We start from the raw sequence: 16,074 nt of genomic DNA on the forward strand, positions 1-16,074 counted from the left end.
AAGGAGACTGGCGCAGGGAGGAGCACACCCAAATGATCCAGAATTCTGAGGCTCCCCAGCCCCAACAAGCCCCTGCTCATCTCTGCCCTCTCCATCCATGCGCCTAGCTTTAGTTATCATTCACTGATTACCATATACCCCCTAGTGGCAAAAGAGGGGTAATCTCAGGCTAGTCGGGCGGCTCCCTTTCAGCTAGACGCCTGGGAAAGTTCCCAACAAGCATGGATTGATTAAGGACCTACTATGCGCAGGGCACTGCTAGATGCTGGGATTCCCAGGACAAAATAAAAATAGTGTCTGGTGTCCTCCTCCTTACAATGTAAGTGTGCTGAGGGAAGGGGCTGCTTAGTTTTGCCTTCAGAACCCCAACAAGGAGCACGGTGTCGGAATCAATCCACAAGCGTTTAATGTTACGCCAGGCATGGGGGAATCAAAGGCAAAGAATGAAATAATCCCTACTCAAAAGGAAATGAATTCTAACAGGGAGATATGTATTTACCTAAGTATACACCGTATAAATTAAAAGAAAATAAATAGAAATTAGCCAAATGTAAGAGATTTAGGAAGGGAGATTGGGAAAGGCTTCATGTAGAAGGGGAAGATTTGAGGTAGCTAAGTGGGTAGAGAGCCAGGCCTAGAGATGGGAGGTCCTGGGTTCAAATCTGTTCTCAGACACTTCCTTGCTGTATGAGCCTGGGCAAGTCACTTCACCCCCATTGCCTAGCCCATACCACTCTTCTTCCTTGGAGCCAATACACAGTATTGACTCTAAGATGGAAGGTGAGGGTTTAAAAAAAAAAAAAAGAATAAATCATGGGGTTAGCTGGGTGACTCAGTGGATTGAGAGCCAGGTCTAGAAATGGAAGGTCCTGGGTTCAAATTTGACCTCAGATAACTTCCTAGCTGTATGACCTTGGACAAGCCACTTAACCCCCACTGTCTAGCCTTTACTGCTCTTTTGCCTTAGAAAAGGTACTTAGTATTGATTCTAAGATGGAAAGTAAGGGTTTTAAAAGAGAAAAAAAAACAACCCTTTTTTGTGGCTTCAAACAATTCCCAGCTGTGTGACCCTGGGCAAGTCACTTAGCCCCCATTGCCTAGCCCTTACCACTCTTCTGCCTTGGAGCCAATACACAGTATTGACTCCAAAATGGAAGATAAGGGTTTAAAAAAAAAAGTGAAATAGTTTAGTTTCCTCATCTATAAAATGAGATGATTGAACTTAGTAGACTCTAACGTTCTTTCCAATAATAAATTTGAAAACCCAGTGGAACTGCTCATTGGCTACAGGAGGAGGTTGGGAGGAGGGGAGAGAAAGACATGAATCATGGAACCATGGAAAAATGTTCTAAATTAACTAATTGAATAAAAAATTTCAAATAAAAAAAATAAATTTGTAACTGAGCTTATCCCAGGAACGACAGGGAGTCACTGATTTTTACTGAGTGGGAGAATAACGGTCAGGGCTATATAGAAGGAAAATCATTTTTGGCAATTATTTGGAGGATGGATTGGAGAGAAGAGTCTTGAATCAGGAAGACCAGTTAGGAAGCTATTGCAATAGTCTAGCCAACCTAGAGAGAGGAGGTCCTGGGTTCAAATGTGACCTCAGACACTTCTCAGCTGTATGACCTTGGACAAGTTACTTAACCGCAATTGCTAAGTGCTTGCTGCTCTTTTGTGTTAGAACTAAAATATAGTTTAGATTCTAAGAGGGAAGGTAAAGGTTAAAAAGAAAAGAAAAATAATAATACAGCCAGGAAAGATGTGATGAAGACCTAAGATGGTACCTGTGTGAGTACAGAGAAGGGCTCAGATGGTAGAAATGTAGTGGTACAAAATAGCTAATGTAGAAATATATTTTACATGATTTCATATTTATAGCGGGTATCATAGTTCTTGCTTAAACCCTCACCTTCTGTCTTGGAGTCAATACTGTGTATTGGTTCCTAGGCAGAAGAGTGGTAAGGGCTAGGCAATGGGGGTGAAGTGACTTGCCCAGGGTCACACAGCTGGGAAGTGGCTGAGGCCAAATTTGAATCTAGGACTTCCCGTCTCCGGGCCTGACTCTCAATCCACTGTGCCACCCAGCTGCCCCCAGTTCTTGCCTTTTCAATGGGAGTGAGAGAGAATTAGGAACTGAAAATAAAAATTTAAATTAAAAAGTCACTTTCAATTGCTAAAAAAATAAATAAAAAATAAAAACGAGTGGTAAAAATGCCAAGATTTGGCAATTAGTTGGATGTGCAATATTTAATAAAGGCTTGTTGATCAAAGGAGACAGTTGTAAAGCACTCAGCACAGTGCCTGGCATACAGTAAGTGCTATGTAATTGTTGGTTTTTATTAAACTGTGCATGCCCTTTGACTCAAGGATACCACTACTTGGCTCCTAAAGAGATCACAGGAAGAGGAAAAGATCTTCTCTATACAAAAATATTTCTAGCAGCTGTTTAAGATGGCAAAGAATTGGAAACGGAGGGAATGTCCATCAGTTGGGGAATGCCTGGACAAGTTATGTCCAGTGAATATGATGGAACATATGGTGCTGTCAGAAAACAAGAAGTTTCAGCGACCCTGGTAAGAGGAACTGAAGCAGAGTGAAGGGATGCTGTAAAAACAGTCTGAAAGACTTAAAAACTTTGATCAGTATTAAATGGGAAGGAGTCGTGAGCTGGGGAGAGACGGAGGATTACAGAGGTTTTTGTTGTCGTCATTTCACTCGTGACTGGTTCTTCATTTGGGGTTTTCGTGGCAAAGACTGGTTTGTCATCTCTGCCTCTAGCTCATTTGACAAATGAGGAAACCAAGGCAAACAGGGTTAAGTGACTTGCCCAGCGTGACACACCTAGAGTCTGAGGTTGGATTTGAACTCGGGTCTTCCTTCCTGACTTCAGGCCCACCACTCTATGTACTATGGCCATAATTGACTATTCTTGGGAAAGCTGAAACTGATGCTGAAATGAAGTACTGTGTATTCTGGTGCCACCTAAAGGCCGTTGGGAGTTTTAGGATTTACAGAACCTTCCATGTCATTTGTTTCTCACAACCACTCTTAAAAGTAGGTGATATTGTTCCCACTTTACAGATGAGGAAACGGAGGCTAAGAAGGTGAAATGGCTTGCTAAGAGCACACAGCTAGTAAGTGCCTGAGGGAAGATTTGAACTCAGGTCTTCCTGATTCCAAATCTATCACTTTTTTTCTTTTTTCCTTATCTGTTCTAACAACATGGCCAAGCCTCCTAAACCAGATCCGTTCTAGAGCTCAATCTAACCATCCACACAGACTAAAACAGAATCACTTCCTTTTGAATTGTCTTGGGAAGATCCTGAAGGTACAGGCAAGATAGGCACCAGACACTGAGGTCTTTTCTTAGCCTGAACTGCCAGGCTTCACTCTCCTGCAGCGGACCCAACTTGGACGGGCTGGCCATGTTGTCTGAATGCCAACTGTTCGTTTGCCCAAAAGGCTATTTGATAGAGAGCTCACACAAGGCAAGTGCACAGAGGTCAGAAGAGCTACAAGGACCCTCTCAAGGTGTCTCTGAAGAACTTTGGGGTCGATTGACATGGGAGACACTGGCACAGGACCGATGAGCTCTGTAAACCTTAAAATTTATTAGACTTCTAAATGTTGGAAATTTCACCATTGGGAAATTTCATACCTGAAAAATTTCTTACTGATAGTCTATTGGAATGTGAACCCCATTGGCATGGGAGGTTCCTTCTCTTCCCTACTTAAGATTACTTTAGGACAGAAACCTTTTGCTGAACAATGGAAAGGGCTTTGACCTATGCTTAAGCATAGAACAGGAAGTTCTTTGAGTCATGATTGATTTTAGAATTGATACAATAGAGATACTTGGAATGACAGAACCAGGTCTTCCAATCTCCACCCTGCTCAGGGTAACAGGATTTAGGAAGGGCTGCAGCAAGGGATCAAGATTTAATTATTTGAGAATATGACCTTCAACAGACATGTGCAAAGCCACAGACCTCTGGGGGGTCCTGGGTTAAGCTAGAGCCACCATTGACACAGGGAAGACATGGACAGTGATTGGTAGATGTGAGAACTGAGGGGAGGGAACTTGGATGGTTTCCTTAAAGATAGCAGGGTCTGAAGACTGAGGGGTGGTTGGAGAGGTTTTGCTCTGAGAAGTGGTGCTCTGAGAAGGCTGACTCTGAAGGAAGCTGGAGGTGGAGGCCCCTGAGACTGTTTCTCCATTTTGGTCACGTGAGTGATAGGGACTGATCTCTTTCCTTTGCCTCAGCTATCTAAGGGCTTGGGCCTTTTGGCCCAGCCTAGACAGAGGGGGTATTTAAGCCCTATTCCCTTCTCTCTCTCTCTCTCACATACTTTTCTTCCTCCTGTTTGTAATTAAACTCCATAAAAGGTTGACTGCTGACTTGAGTTTTCATTAAGGAATTACATAGCTGAATTCCTTGGCGACCTTAAATTAATATATATCAGTCTTTTAAAAGTGATTTCCTTGTCACAGCACGGAGGGCCCACCTCAAAGGGGATAGCCGTGCTCTATGAGCAAAGCAGAACTGCAGTAGCTCAGAAGTGAGATGCACAAATTCTCCATCCCAAACGTTCACAGGCTCTTTGTGCCTGGCTGGTGTGAGAGCCATCCCAGCTCATACTGGTTTGATCGGCCCTAGTCAGAGTCACTGTACATTGACCCTAAGACAGTGAGGCCCTTTTGGTCCTCCTCCAGTACCAAGGGCCAAGCACTGGCTTAAATGATTGGTAAAACACTTCATGCTAAATGAGCCATCTTATCTGATTTTCTAACATCTTGAACTCAACTCCAAACTAACCTTGTTCCCACACAAAAAACACTTTATCTGCGTGGCTAAGTTTCCACTATAGCCAGAACAATCCTGTGCATAATGGCAGGAAAGGCTGGTATAGGAAGTCCAACTTGGTCATTTTACAGTTTTAGGTTTTGATTTGGAATTAAAATAAACATGGACCAATGCACGAAAGGCACAAGCCTTCATCTCCCAGAAAATCTAACCCGATAAGACACTCAACAAAGAGCCGGTGGGGTGAGGGATTGGCCCATCCCATCCTTGTCTCCCCAGGGCAAAACACAGGGTCCCCTGCAGAGGAGAGGCCTAGTCCTTGATGGTGAACACTCTCCAATCCCCCCAAACCCATTTCAGTCTCCAGAGTGACGAAAACTCTGCCCACTGGTCAGCTCACAGTGGTACCTGAGACATGCTGTTCTGGAGACGTGCTCTGAGATCTTGGCGATGCCCATCTGGGAAGGGGCCCATGAGACACCTACGAGCAAAGAGAGCTAACTCCAGGTTCATGAGTGCCAGAAGTCTAGGTTTTAAAAAGAGGTCAGGTGGGTAATGTTTCCCCTCTCCTTCCCTCCCACAAGGACACTCAACACTTGCTTGATTCCAACAGTTTATTTTAACATGATTCAGGCCCCTCAGGGCAGGGGTAGCCACAGATCACATTCCCCCCACGCTGAGGGAAGAAGGGATCCAGCCCCAGACATTGGGGTCGGGGAGAAGGGAGGAAAAGGAAGTCGCTCAGATCTTTCCAGGGAAGGTTTCTTCTGCTCTGCGATCATCCCAATTACTGACCTACAGATGATAGAAAAATACCAACCTCCTTCAGGCCTTATTCTATGTATTTCATGTGACCCACATCATTCCTTTATCTCAGCACTCCCACCCCAAAAGCTTATTCCTTCCTCCTCAGAGAGGAGGTCACACACAGGTCAAGGCTAGTGCCCAGGCTTCCTGGCTCTAGGACACAATTAGCTCCTGCACTGTGGGGAGCTAACCCTAAGCAGGGGCAAAAGGCAGGCAAGTTTCAGGACAGAAAAGGCAGGTCCTGTAAGCTGAAGAGAGCCTGGCCCTCTTGGTCAGGAGAGTCACTAAAGGCAGGCAGATAGAAATGGAAGGATGGACCCAGTTCTCCCCCGCTCCCTTCCCAACAAAAACAAAGGCTCCCACAGCCACATACCCAGGACAAGGGACAGAGGGACTTGTAGACACGTTTGTACCACTGGCAGACAGACACATCACCGCCTCTCTCAGTCATGGCCTTCTCACAACGGTGAAAGTCTAGGAGGTAAAAGTTGATGGCTTTAGTAGCTGGCCTGGAGGGGATGGGAGAAGGCCCTGGGGTCTGGGGGAATGAAACTGAATCTCAAGTCTGCGATCCCAAGGAGGGCCAGACACCTGCGAATCAACAGGCATTTCTTGTCTACTCTGTGCTAGGCACAGTACTAGAGACACAAAGACAGTCTCTTCCCTCCATGGGCTGACATCCTTTTGAATTGGAGAAGTACTTTTGGAGTCGGGGAGGAAGGATTCCTATAACAGGACAGGGATTCTGAACCTTCCCTCTGGAAGTCTGGGAATCTTGTGGGCTTTTTCTCAGAATATTTTAAATGCACAGAAATAAAACAGAGGATTATGAAGACCAATCATATGGAAATAGTTTGTTTTGTATCGTTTGTGTTGGATTTGTATTGTTGTCTAGTTAAAGCAACCCCCACCACAACCACCCACGGTCAGACTCATGCTGGGAGGAGAGGCTGAAAGCATGTCCTGGGAGGGCCCTCTGCATACCCAGGTAGTTCTGCCAGCAGTTGCGGGTCTGGTTCTGATTGGGGAAGCGGCTGTCAAAGGGCGCAGTGCGGTAGTTTCGGATCTTGGCCTTGATATCATCAGACATGGTGGCTCCTGGACTGGAGAGACAGCAGAGGGTCACTCAGGGACCCTGAGACCAATGGAATGCCCCTCCGCACCCCACTATGGTCTGCTCCATCCAGGCAGGCAGGGCCAAAGGAGCAGCAGGCAGAGACAGAGGATTCTGGGGCCCAGGCCTGCTCAGTGTGGAAGAATGAGGGAGGGGGTGGTATCTGGCAGGGCTACAGGCCGTATATATCAGGCTGGTCTATGTGGAGGTGGAGACAGATGGGCTGCTATGTGATATATCCAGGCACAACCACGGGGCTGGGGGCTAAAGGAGAGTGCTTGGTGTGGGGGGGATTGGGGACAAGGGAATCTGGAAGATCTAGAAGGCCGGGGTGAGTGGAGGGCAGGGACCTGGCACACGGTCCTGTGCAGAAGGCCAGGTAAACGGTACTTAAACAAGTAGAAACGGACAGCTATGTGGCTCAGTGCACAGAGCCCAGTCTAGAGATGGGAGGTCCTGGGTTCTAATGTGCCTTCAGATACTTCTTAGCTGTGTGACCCTGGGCAAGTCACTTAACCCCCACTGCCCAGCCCTACCTTGGAACCAATATTCTAAAACAGAAGGGAAGGGTTTAAATAAAATAAAATAAACAAGTGGAGAGAGTAGGGTATGGAGCAGTATGTGTGAGTGGATGAGGGGGTGCACTGTCTATAGGCAGGTGTAGAGGGTGAGATACTCTACATGTGTATATATTCTAGAGGTAGGGGGCGTGGTACTGTTACAAGGGAATCACTTTAAAAGACTGATATATATTAATTTAAGGTTGCCAAGGAATTCAGCTATGTAATTCCTAAATGAAAACTTAAGTCAGCCGTTAATCTTTTATGGAGTTTAATTACAATAGGAGGAAGTAATTAGAGATAGAGAGAGAGAAAAGGGAGAGAAGGAAATAGGGCTTAAATACCCCCTCTGTTTAGGCTGGGCCAAAAGGCCCAAGCCCTTAGATAGCTGGGGCAAAGAAAAGAGATCAGTCCCTTTCACTCACGTGACCAAAATGGAGAAACAGTCTCAGAGGCCCCCACCTTCAGCTTCCTTCAGAGCAAGCCTTCTCAGAGCCCACACGAACCACACCGACCAACTACTCAACCCTCCTCTGGAGTCTTCAGATCCCCTATCTTTAAGGAAACCCTCCAAGTTGCCTCCCCTCAGTCCTCACATCTACCAATCCCTGTCCATCAATTTCCCTGTGCCAATGGAGGCTCTCGCTTAACCCAGGACCGCCCAGAGGCTTTGCACATGTCTGTTGAAGGTCATATTTTCAAATGATTAAATCTTTGCTCCTTTGCTACAGCCCTTTCTAAATCCTGTTAACCTGAGTAGGGTAGAGATTGGAATAATTAAATTTTGATCTAGGCTGATTGATTCCAAGTATCTCCATTGTATCAATTCTAAAATCAATCATGATTCAAAGAAATTCCTGTTCTATGCTCAAGCATAGGTCAAAGTCCTTTCCATTGTTCAGCAAAAGGTTTCTGTCCTAAAGTAATCTTAAGAAGGGAAGAGAAGGAACCTCCCATGCCAATGGGGTTCCCATTCCAATAGACTATCAGTAAGAAATTTTCCAAGTATGAAATATCCCAATGGTGAAATTTCCAACATTTATAAGTCTAAGGAAATTTGAGGTTTACAGTACATACAGGGGTACATTGTTAATAGGTAGAAGTAGAGGTTGGGGGTACTGAGGCAAATATGGAGATATTAGGGTGGGGGTCCCTGAGGAGGGGATGGGAAGCCAAAAGGTGAGGTGTCTGCTCTATAACAGGGTGCTAAAGCTGTAGAATGTAGAGTGTGTGCAGCACTCAGATCAGTGCAGAAGGTGGGGTGCAGGAATACAGGGGAGTGCCAGGGGTTGTAATTAATGGCATAGACAAGTGTAGGAGGCAGGTCTGTGGTATATATGAAGGCGTGCAGAATGTGGGCTACAGATGAGGGATGCAAAGCATATAGCTGTGATGGTGGGGTGCAGATTATCTATTAACCACAATTAGTATAAAGGTGAGAATACAAGATGGGCTGCCCAGGATCTATGGAAGTGCAGGGGCTGAGCTACAGGGGGAGAAGGGGGGACTGTAGAAGGGAGGGTGCAGAATACAGACAAGTATCAGAGGTGGAAATGGAGGGCATGGGGGTGCCAGGACTGTAACAGATGGGAGGGGCTGCACAGCCAGTGTGGAAAATGGGGTAAGAAAGGGTTCAGAGTATGTATAAGACCTCTGTTTGGGAAGGGTGCATAGCATAGAGAATACAGAAGGTGGGGTGCACAGTGCATGAGGATACTGGTTATGATATATACATTCAGGGGAGTGTAGAAGATGGGGCGCAGGGCAAATATGGGGAGCACAGGGTTCAGAAGGTGGGGTACAGGGTATGTATCGGGGGATACTGAAGGTGGGGTACATTAAAAAGAGGTTGCAGCTGTGATATATAGGAGGGATATGCAGCATTTGGGTAATGTATCAGGTGGAGTATATGGTACAAACTGGGGTGCAATGGGCTGTGATACATGGGAAGGGTGCAAGGCATACAGGCAGGGTGGGGTGCAAGGTGTATATGGGGTGGAAGATGAGGTACATAGCAGATATCGGGGTGCAGAGGGCTCTGATACACAGGAGGAGAGCACAGCCTTCAGGCAGTGAAGATGAGGTACATATAGTGGTGCAGAGGGCTGTGATATATGGGAAGAGTGCAAAGCATACAGGCCGAGTGCAGAGAGTGGGGTGCAGGGTGTATATCTGGGTGCAGAGTGCTACAATTTATAAGAAGGGTGCACAGCCTTTCATTAGTGCAGAAGGTGGGGTGGAGGGTATACATCGGGGTACAAAAGCTAGAATATTTAGGAAGGATGCACAGCCTTCTGACAGATGAGGTACAAAGTATATATCGGGGTGCGGGGAGAGCAACGTTCAGGCAGTGCAGAAGATGGGGTGCAGGACATGTATGGGGGTGCAAAGGCTACGATGAGGGAAGTTCGGCTTTCAATCAGTGTAGAAAATGAGATGCAGGGCATATATTGGGGTACAGGGGGTGCGCAGGCCCCTGGCAGTGCAGGTGAGGTAGTTCGTATATATCGGGGTGCAAGAGTGCGCAGCCGTCAGGTAGTGCAGAAGATGGGGTGTATGGCATATATCGGTGTACAGAGGGGTGCGTAGCCCACAGGCAGGGCGGAGGCCCGGGAGCGCAGCAAAGGACAAGTGCAGAAAGAGGGATAAGGGGTATTCAAGGGGCTGGGGGGGGGGGTCCCGCACACCCGGGAAGGGGGAGGTCACCTGAGGCCGCTCCTACCGCTGTCACTGTAGTTGTCTCCGCTGCTAATCCCGCGGGCACCGCAGATTCAATGTGACCCTCAGCACTAAGGGTCCGAGACCGGAAGCGGAAGCGTAGGCCTGGAACGCAGAGCTAGCAGGAAGGGGGCGAGGCTAAGACTTCCGGAAGAAGCTAGAGCGGCTGCGGATGGGAGAGCGCTGCGCACCCCTATTGGGCCATATGGCAGCCCGTTACATCCCGAAGAGCCAATCCGCACCAAGACCGCCGCCCACCCCCCCTTGTTCCTCCTCCCCCCGTAAATTTATTTATTTATTTTTTTATTTTAATACCAGATTTCTACATAAGTTTTCCAAAGTTATATTATCCATGTTGGCTCCCTCCTTTCTTCCTCCCCCGCTTCAGGACTCCCGCGACCTCTTCCAAGAGCCCCAATTTTTTCCTTTTTAAAAGCATTAATAATTCTTTTTTTTTAGTCTCAAATTCTCTCTTTCCCTTCTGCCCAACTTCCCATTGAGAAGATACGCAGCATATCTATTATACATGTAAATCATGCCAAACATTTCCATATTATCCATGCTGCAAAAGATAAACAAATGGACAAAGACACAAAACAAGATAGAGAAAGTGCAGTCTTTGTTAATGTGCACCCGTGGGTTCTCTCTCTGGAGGCGAATGGCATGTTTCATCATGGGTCCTTCAGAATTGTTTGGGATCACTGTATTGCTGAGAACAGTGAAGACATTCATAAAGTGTTCATGGAATGACACTGATCCGTTCTGTTCACTTCACTCTGCTTTGGTTCATAGAAATCTTCCCAGGATTTTCTGAAATTGTCCTACTCGTCATTTCTTATAACACAGTAGTTTTCCATTACAGTCATTTGCCACAGTTTGTTCAGCCATTCCCCAACTGATGCTCATCTCCTCAATTTCCAATTCTTTGCCCACAGCAAAAAGAGTTGCTAAAAATATTCTGGTACCAACAAGTCCTTTTCCCTACAACAACAACAACAACAACAACACTCTTTGGAGGTACAGACCTAGTGGTGGTATTGCTGGGTCAAAGGGAATGCAGTTTTATAGCCCTTTGGGCTTAGTTGCAAATTGTTCTCTAAAATGGTAAGACCAATTCTCAACTTCACCAACAATGCATGAGTATCCCTGCTTTTCCACATCCTCTCCAATATATTTCATTTTCCTTTTCTGTCATGTTAACCTACTATCTGCCTGCACTGTGCTAAGTTCTAGAGCAAAGAAAGGTAAAAGACAGATACTGACCTACTGCAACTCAGTCCAGTTGGAGGGACAACATACAAATACATTCAAACAAGCTAGATACAGAATAAACAGGAAGTAATTAACAGAGGGAACACTAGAATTAAGGAGATCAGGAAAGGCTTCCAGTAGAAGTGGGGTTTTAGCTGGGACTTGAAGGAGACAGGAGAGAAAGCAGGAAGTGGAGATGAGGTTCAGCATTCCAGGTATGAGGGAGAAATGCCTGAAGTTAGATCTCTCATATATATATTTCTATTTATATATAAATTACATTATATTTTATTTTATTATATTTATATTTGTTTGTGCATAGATATTAACATGTTTTCTCTCCCATTAAATTGTGAGATCCTTGAGGACAGGCACTATTTCTAGTCTTCCATGTGTAAACCTCAAAATTTCTTAGACTTATAAATGTTGGAAATTTCACCATTGGGAAATTTCATACTTGAAAAATTTCCTATTGATAGTGGGTCTTGACTATTGGAATGTGAACCCCATTGGCATGGGAGGTTCCTTCTCTTCCCTTCTTAAGATTACTTTAGGACAGAAACCTTTTGCTGAACAATGGAAAGGACTTTGACCTATGCTTAAGCATAGAACAGGAATTTCTTTGAATCATGATTGATTTTAGAATTGATACAATGGAGATACTTGGAATCAATCTCCACCCTATTCAGTCCTAACAGGATTGAGTAAGGGCTGCAGCCTAGATCAAAATTTAATTATTCCAATCTCTACCCTACTCAGGTTAACAGGATTTAGAAAGGGCTGTAGCAAAGGATCAAAGATTTAATTATTTGAAAATATGACCTTCAACAGACATGTGCAAAAGCCAGAGACCTCTGGGCGGTCCTGGGTTAAGCTAGAGCCTCCATTGGCACAGGGAAATTGATGGACAGGTGATTGGTAGATGTGAGGACTGAGGGGAGGCAACTTGGATGGTTTCCTTAAGGATAGGGGGTCTGAAGACTCGGGGTGGTGGTTGAGAAGCTGGTCGGAGTGGTTGCGTTGTGCTCTGAGAAGCTTGTTCTGAAGGAAGCTGAAGGTGGGGGCCTCTGAGACTGTTTCTCCATTTTGGTCACGTGAGTAATAGGGACTGATCTCTTCTTTGCCCCAGCTATCTAAGGGCTTGGGCCTTTTGGCCCAGCCTAAACAGAAGGGGTATTTAAGCCCTATTCCCTTCTCTCCCTTTTTCTCTCTCTCTATCTCTAATTCCTTTCTTCCTCCCATTGTAATTAAACTCTATAAAAGGTTGACGGCTGACTTGAGTTTTCATTTAGGAATTACATAGCTGAATTCCTTGGCGACCTTAAATTAATATATATCAGTCTTTTAAAGTGATTTCCTTGTCACACATGAAACCCTAGGGTTTAGCATGGTGCTTCCGGACTTAGCTACCTCACACCTCTCACACAGCTTGGGTGGACACTTACTTATTCTTACTCTTTGAGTCAGATCCATTGCTCCATCCCACCCTGACATTGCCAAGTCTAGATTCACAGAGGAGGGCCATTACCTTCTTACTATGGGCTTACACTCGTATTTATTCAAGATTCTAGGAATAAACAGCTTTATTGTGAAGAAGTCCACACCCCCTTTCAACACACCTGGAGCTTTTGAGCCGCTAGGTGGCACCATAGTGCATAGAATTGCAAGTCTGGAGGCAGGGAGACTTCCTCCTGAGTTCAAATTTGTCCTTAGACATGTACTAGCTGTGTGACCCTGGGCAAGTCACTTACCCCCCATTGCCTAGCCCTCACCACTCTTCTGCTTTGGAATCAATACACAGTATTGATTCTAAGATGGAAGATAAGGGTTTAAAAAAAAAAAGAGGGGGTAGCTGGGTAGCTCAGTGAATTGAGAGTCAGACCTAGAGATGGGAGGTCCTGGGTTCAAATGTGACCTCAGACACTTCCTAGCTGTGTGACCTTGGGCAAGTCACTTAAACCCCCATTACCTAGCCCTTACCACTCTTCTGGAAGGCAAGCAAGCAAGCAAGCAAGCAAGAAAATATCATCTTGAGCACTCCAGATGGGCTCAACCTGAAAGTGAAGGGAGTCATCTGAAATCTAGATCCTCTTCAGTCTGTACCATTGAGAGGGGGTATACAGTCTGGCAAAATAGACACATGACAACAATTGGTTCCAAGGTGACTGAAGCAGGTGCTGGGGAGCTCTGGGAGCTTGGTCAAAGAAGACACCAGGGTCATCCACTCCATCCCCCGTCATTGCCAGTCAAGTCAGCTTGACTTTTGTCCTGCCACTGGACTTTGATGACTCTGGAAGAGAGAGTGAGGCCATGCAGGGGGCAGCATGAAGTCTCTGTTGCTGAAGTATTAGGCAGATTAAGGAGCTAATTATGGATTCAGTTGTGTTTCCTCATCTGAATTGATTACTGGAGCACAGTATTAACTTCTTCATTTGTTCTAATCAGATAGTCTACATCACTGATAGGAAAACTCTCTTTTTAAACCCTCACCTTCTGTCTTGGAATTAATACTAAGTATTGATTCCAAGGCAGAAAAGTGGTAAGGGCTGGGCAAGGTAAGCCATTTCCCAATTGACACACGGTCAAAGGATATGAAAAAAACAATTTTCAGATAAAATAATCAAAGCTATCAATAATCATATAAAAATGTTCTAAATCACTCATGATTAGGATGTGTCAGGGGCAGAACTTGCATTGTTCTGACATCTCTCTATTCACTATGACATGTTGCCTTTAAAATTTTGCCAGTGACTTCTCTACTAGCAACAATGCAATAAGCCAGGACAATTCTGAGGGACTTGTGAGAAAGATGCTCTCCACATCCAGAGGAAGAACCGTGGGAGCGGAAACACAGCAGAAAAACAACTGCTTGAATACATGGGTCGATGGGGATATGATTGGGGATGCAGACTCTAAACAATCACCCTAAAAATATTAATAATATGGAAATAGGTCTTGATCAATGACACATGTAAAACCCAGTGGAATTGGAAGGGGGATGGGAGGAGAGGAGGGAGAGAACAGTAATCATAGAACCATGGGAAAATATTCTAAATTAATTAAATAAAATTTTCCAAATTAAAATAAAATTGCCCATGTATCAGATTCTGATGCTTGTCAAGAAAAATACTTGCAAATGTTCATGTATTCCTCTAGTGACTCTATAGGCATCATAATCTTTTTGCTTTATTATCTTGGTCTTTCTGGATTTACAAAGGATCTGGGAGAGGACAGAAGAGAGGAAAGCAAGGCAAGGTAGATTCTGGGGGCATTTCTACTGGGAAGGATTGGTTAATGTTGCTAATCCTTCCTATGAAGGATGATATTGTAAAAGGCAGAAATTGTGATTTAGGAAGGGGATTTCCAGAAGAGTTGAAAGAGCAATTATTGAGAACCAGAAGAGGAGGTGATGACAGTCCCCACTTCAGCTGAACCCACCCTTAAGTTTAAAATGTCTATTGCTAGAAGCAGCTAGGTGGCTAAGATTGAGATTGAGGAGCCTGAGAGCTAGATTTAGAGACCTGAGGACCCCAGTTCAAATTTGGCCTCAGATACTTCCTGCCTAGGTGACCCTGGGTGAGTCACTTAACTCCCATGGCTTAGACTTTACTGGGCTTCTACCTTGGAACCAACACACAGTATTGATTCTAAGATGGAAAAAAGTCTATTGGTGTCCAGATCTAAGAATCAGTAATGGATGTGATGTGTCCTGCCTAGCTATTGGCTAGGATTAGAATCAATGAGTCATGAGAGTCTTGAGTTCCTTTGCTTGTCAGCCCTCATTGTCCTTTCAGGGTATTGATCCTTTCATGAACAGAGGAAGTTAAATAGAAGTCACCATCACCATTCACCATCATGGAAGGAGGGGAAAGGACTGGAAGTCAGAAGATGCCTGGGCAATTATAGACAACTCCATTTGTTGGCCAGCAGGGATACTAGAGTCTCTGCATACCCAGAGAGAAGGAGACAAGGTCTTTGGGCTTATATTTCAAATAGAACTAGACCTGGTGAGCCACTCAGCGATCGCACTGTCTTGTATTATTAAAATAATGCCATGATGCTTTCTAGTAGACTAAAGCAATCAGTGCTGGACTGGAAACAAGAGTCTTAAGTGTGACATATGAATTATCTTATTTGATTCCTTTCCCAACACTTTCAACTGAGGCCCTTGCTTCATATTTTACTGAAAAACAATTGAAGTGATTTGTTGAGAATTCCATCTTTTCCCAATCTCCTGGGCTTACCCTCCCCAATTTGATAACCTCCATATTCATTTTTCATCCTTTCCTCATTTATTCTGCTCTATTGAAGAGTTTACCTTCTTTATTTTTATTTTAAACTTATTATTAAATTTCAAGAGTTTGCTTTCTTATTTAGTTATTATTATTAATGTTAAGAGTTCACCTTCTTGCTTATTTATTATTAGTTAGTATTATTTTAAGAGTTCTTCTTATTTATTATTAGTTATTATTATTATTTTAAGAGTTCCTCTTCTTGCTTATTTATTAATTGTTAGTATTATTTTAAGAGTTCACCTTCTTGTTTATTTATTATTATTAATTATTATTATTATTTTAAGAGTTCACTAAGTACACCCTTGATTCCACCTCCTCTCTCCTCCAGCAGCTTGCTCCCAGCATCATCTCCTTTATCTAATCACCCAATCCCTTCCAATCTTTTTTCCCCTACTGAATATAAACAACACATAATCCCATTATCCAGATAGCTATTGTTCCACTATACCTCCTTTTTTGAGTTTTAACTCTTGAAAAAAGCTACCTCCAGTCAGTACCTCAATTTCTTTCTCTCTTTT

The 16,074-nt window shown here is 44.4% G+C and overlaps 1 protein-coding gene across 4 annotated transcripts; it reads right to left on the minus strand.

The window, feature by feature from the left end:
* Positions 1-5,411: 5,411 nt before the first annotated feature.
* On the minus strand, positions 5,412-10,164 carry LOC100013297 (cytochrome c oxidase subunit 6B1). 4 transcript variants are annotated; one of them, XM_007491848.3, is made up of 4 exons: positions 9,999-10,164; positions 6,603-6,721; positions 5,992-6,092; positions 5,412-5,606 (listed from the first exon to the last, which is right to left on the minus strand). In XM_007491848.3, exons 2-4 carry the CDS (start codon positions 6,706-6,708, stop codon positions 5,553-5,555), a joined length of 261 nt encoding a protein of 86 aa, XP_007491910.1. In that variant the 5' UTR covers positions 6,709-6,721; positions 9,999-10,164; the 3' UTR covers positions 5,412-5,552. The 4 variants fall into 4 exon arrangements, with proteins under 4 accessions (XP_007491910.1, XP_007491912.1, XP_007491911.1 ...); XM_007491850.3 differs by having other exon boundaries at positions 10,015-10,154; XM_007491849.3 differs by having other exon boundaries at positions 6,603-6,716; positions 9,999-10,151.
* Positions 10,165-16,074: the final 5,910 nt, after the last annotated feature.

This window comes from Monodelphis domestica, chromosome 4 (assembly GCF_027887165.1).
Source record: "Monodelphis domestica isolate mMonDom1 chromosome 4, mMonDom1.pri, whole genome shotgun sequence".
Taxonomy (NCBI): Eukaryota; Metazoa; Chordata; class Mammalia; order Didelphimorphia; family Didelphidae; genus Monodelphis; species Monodelphis domestica.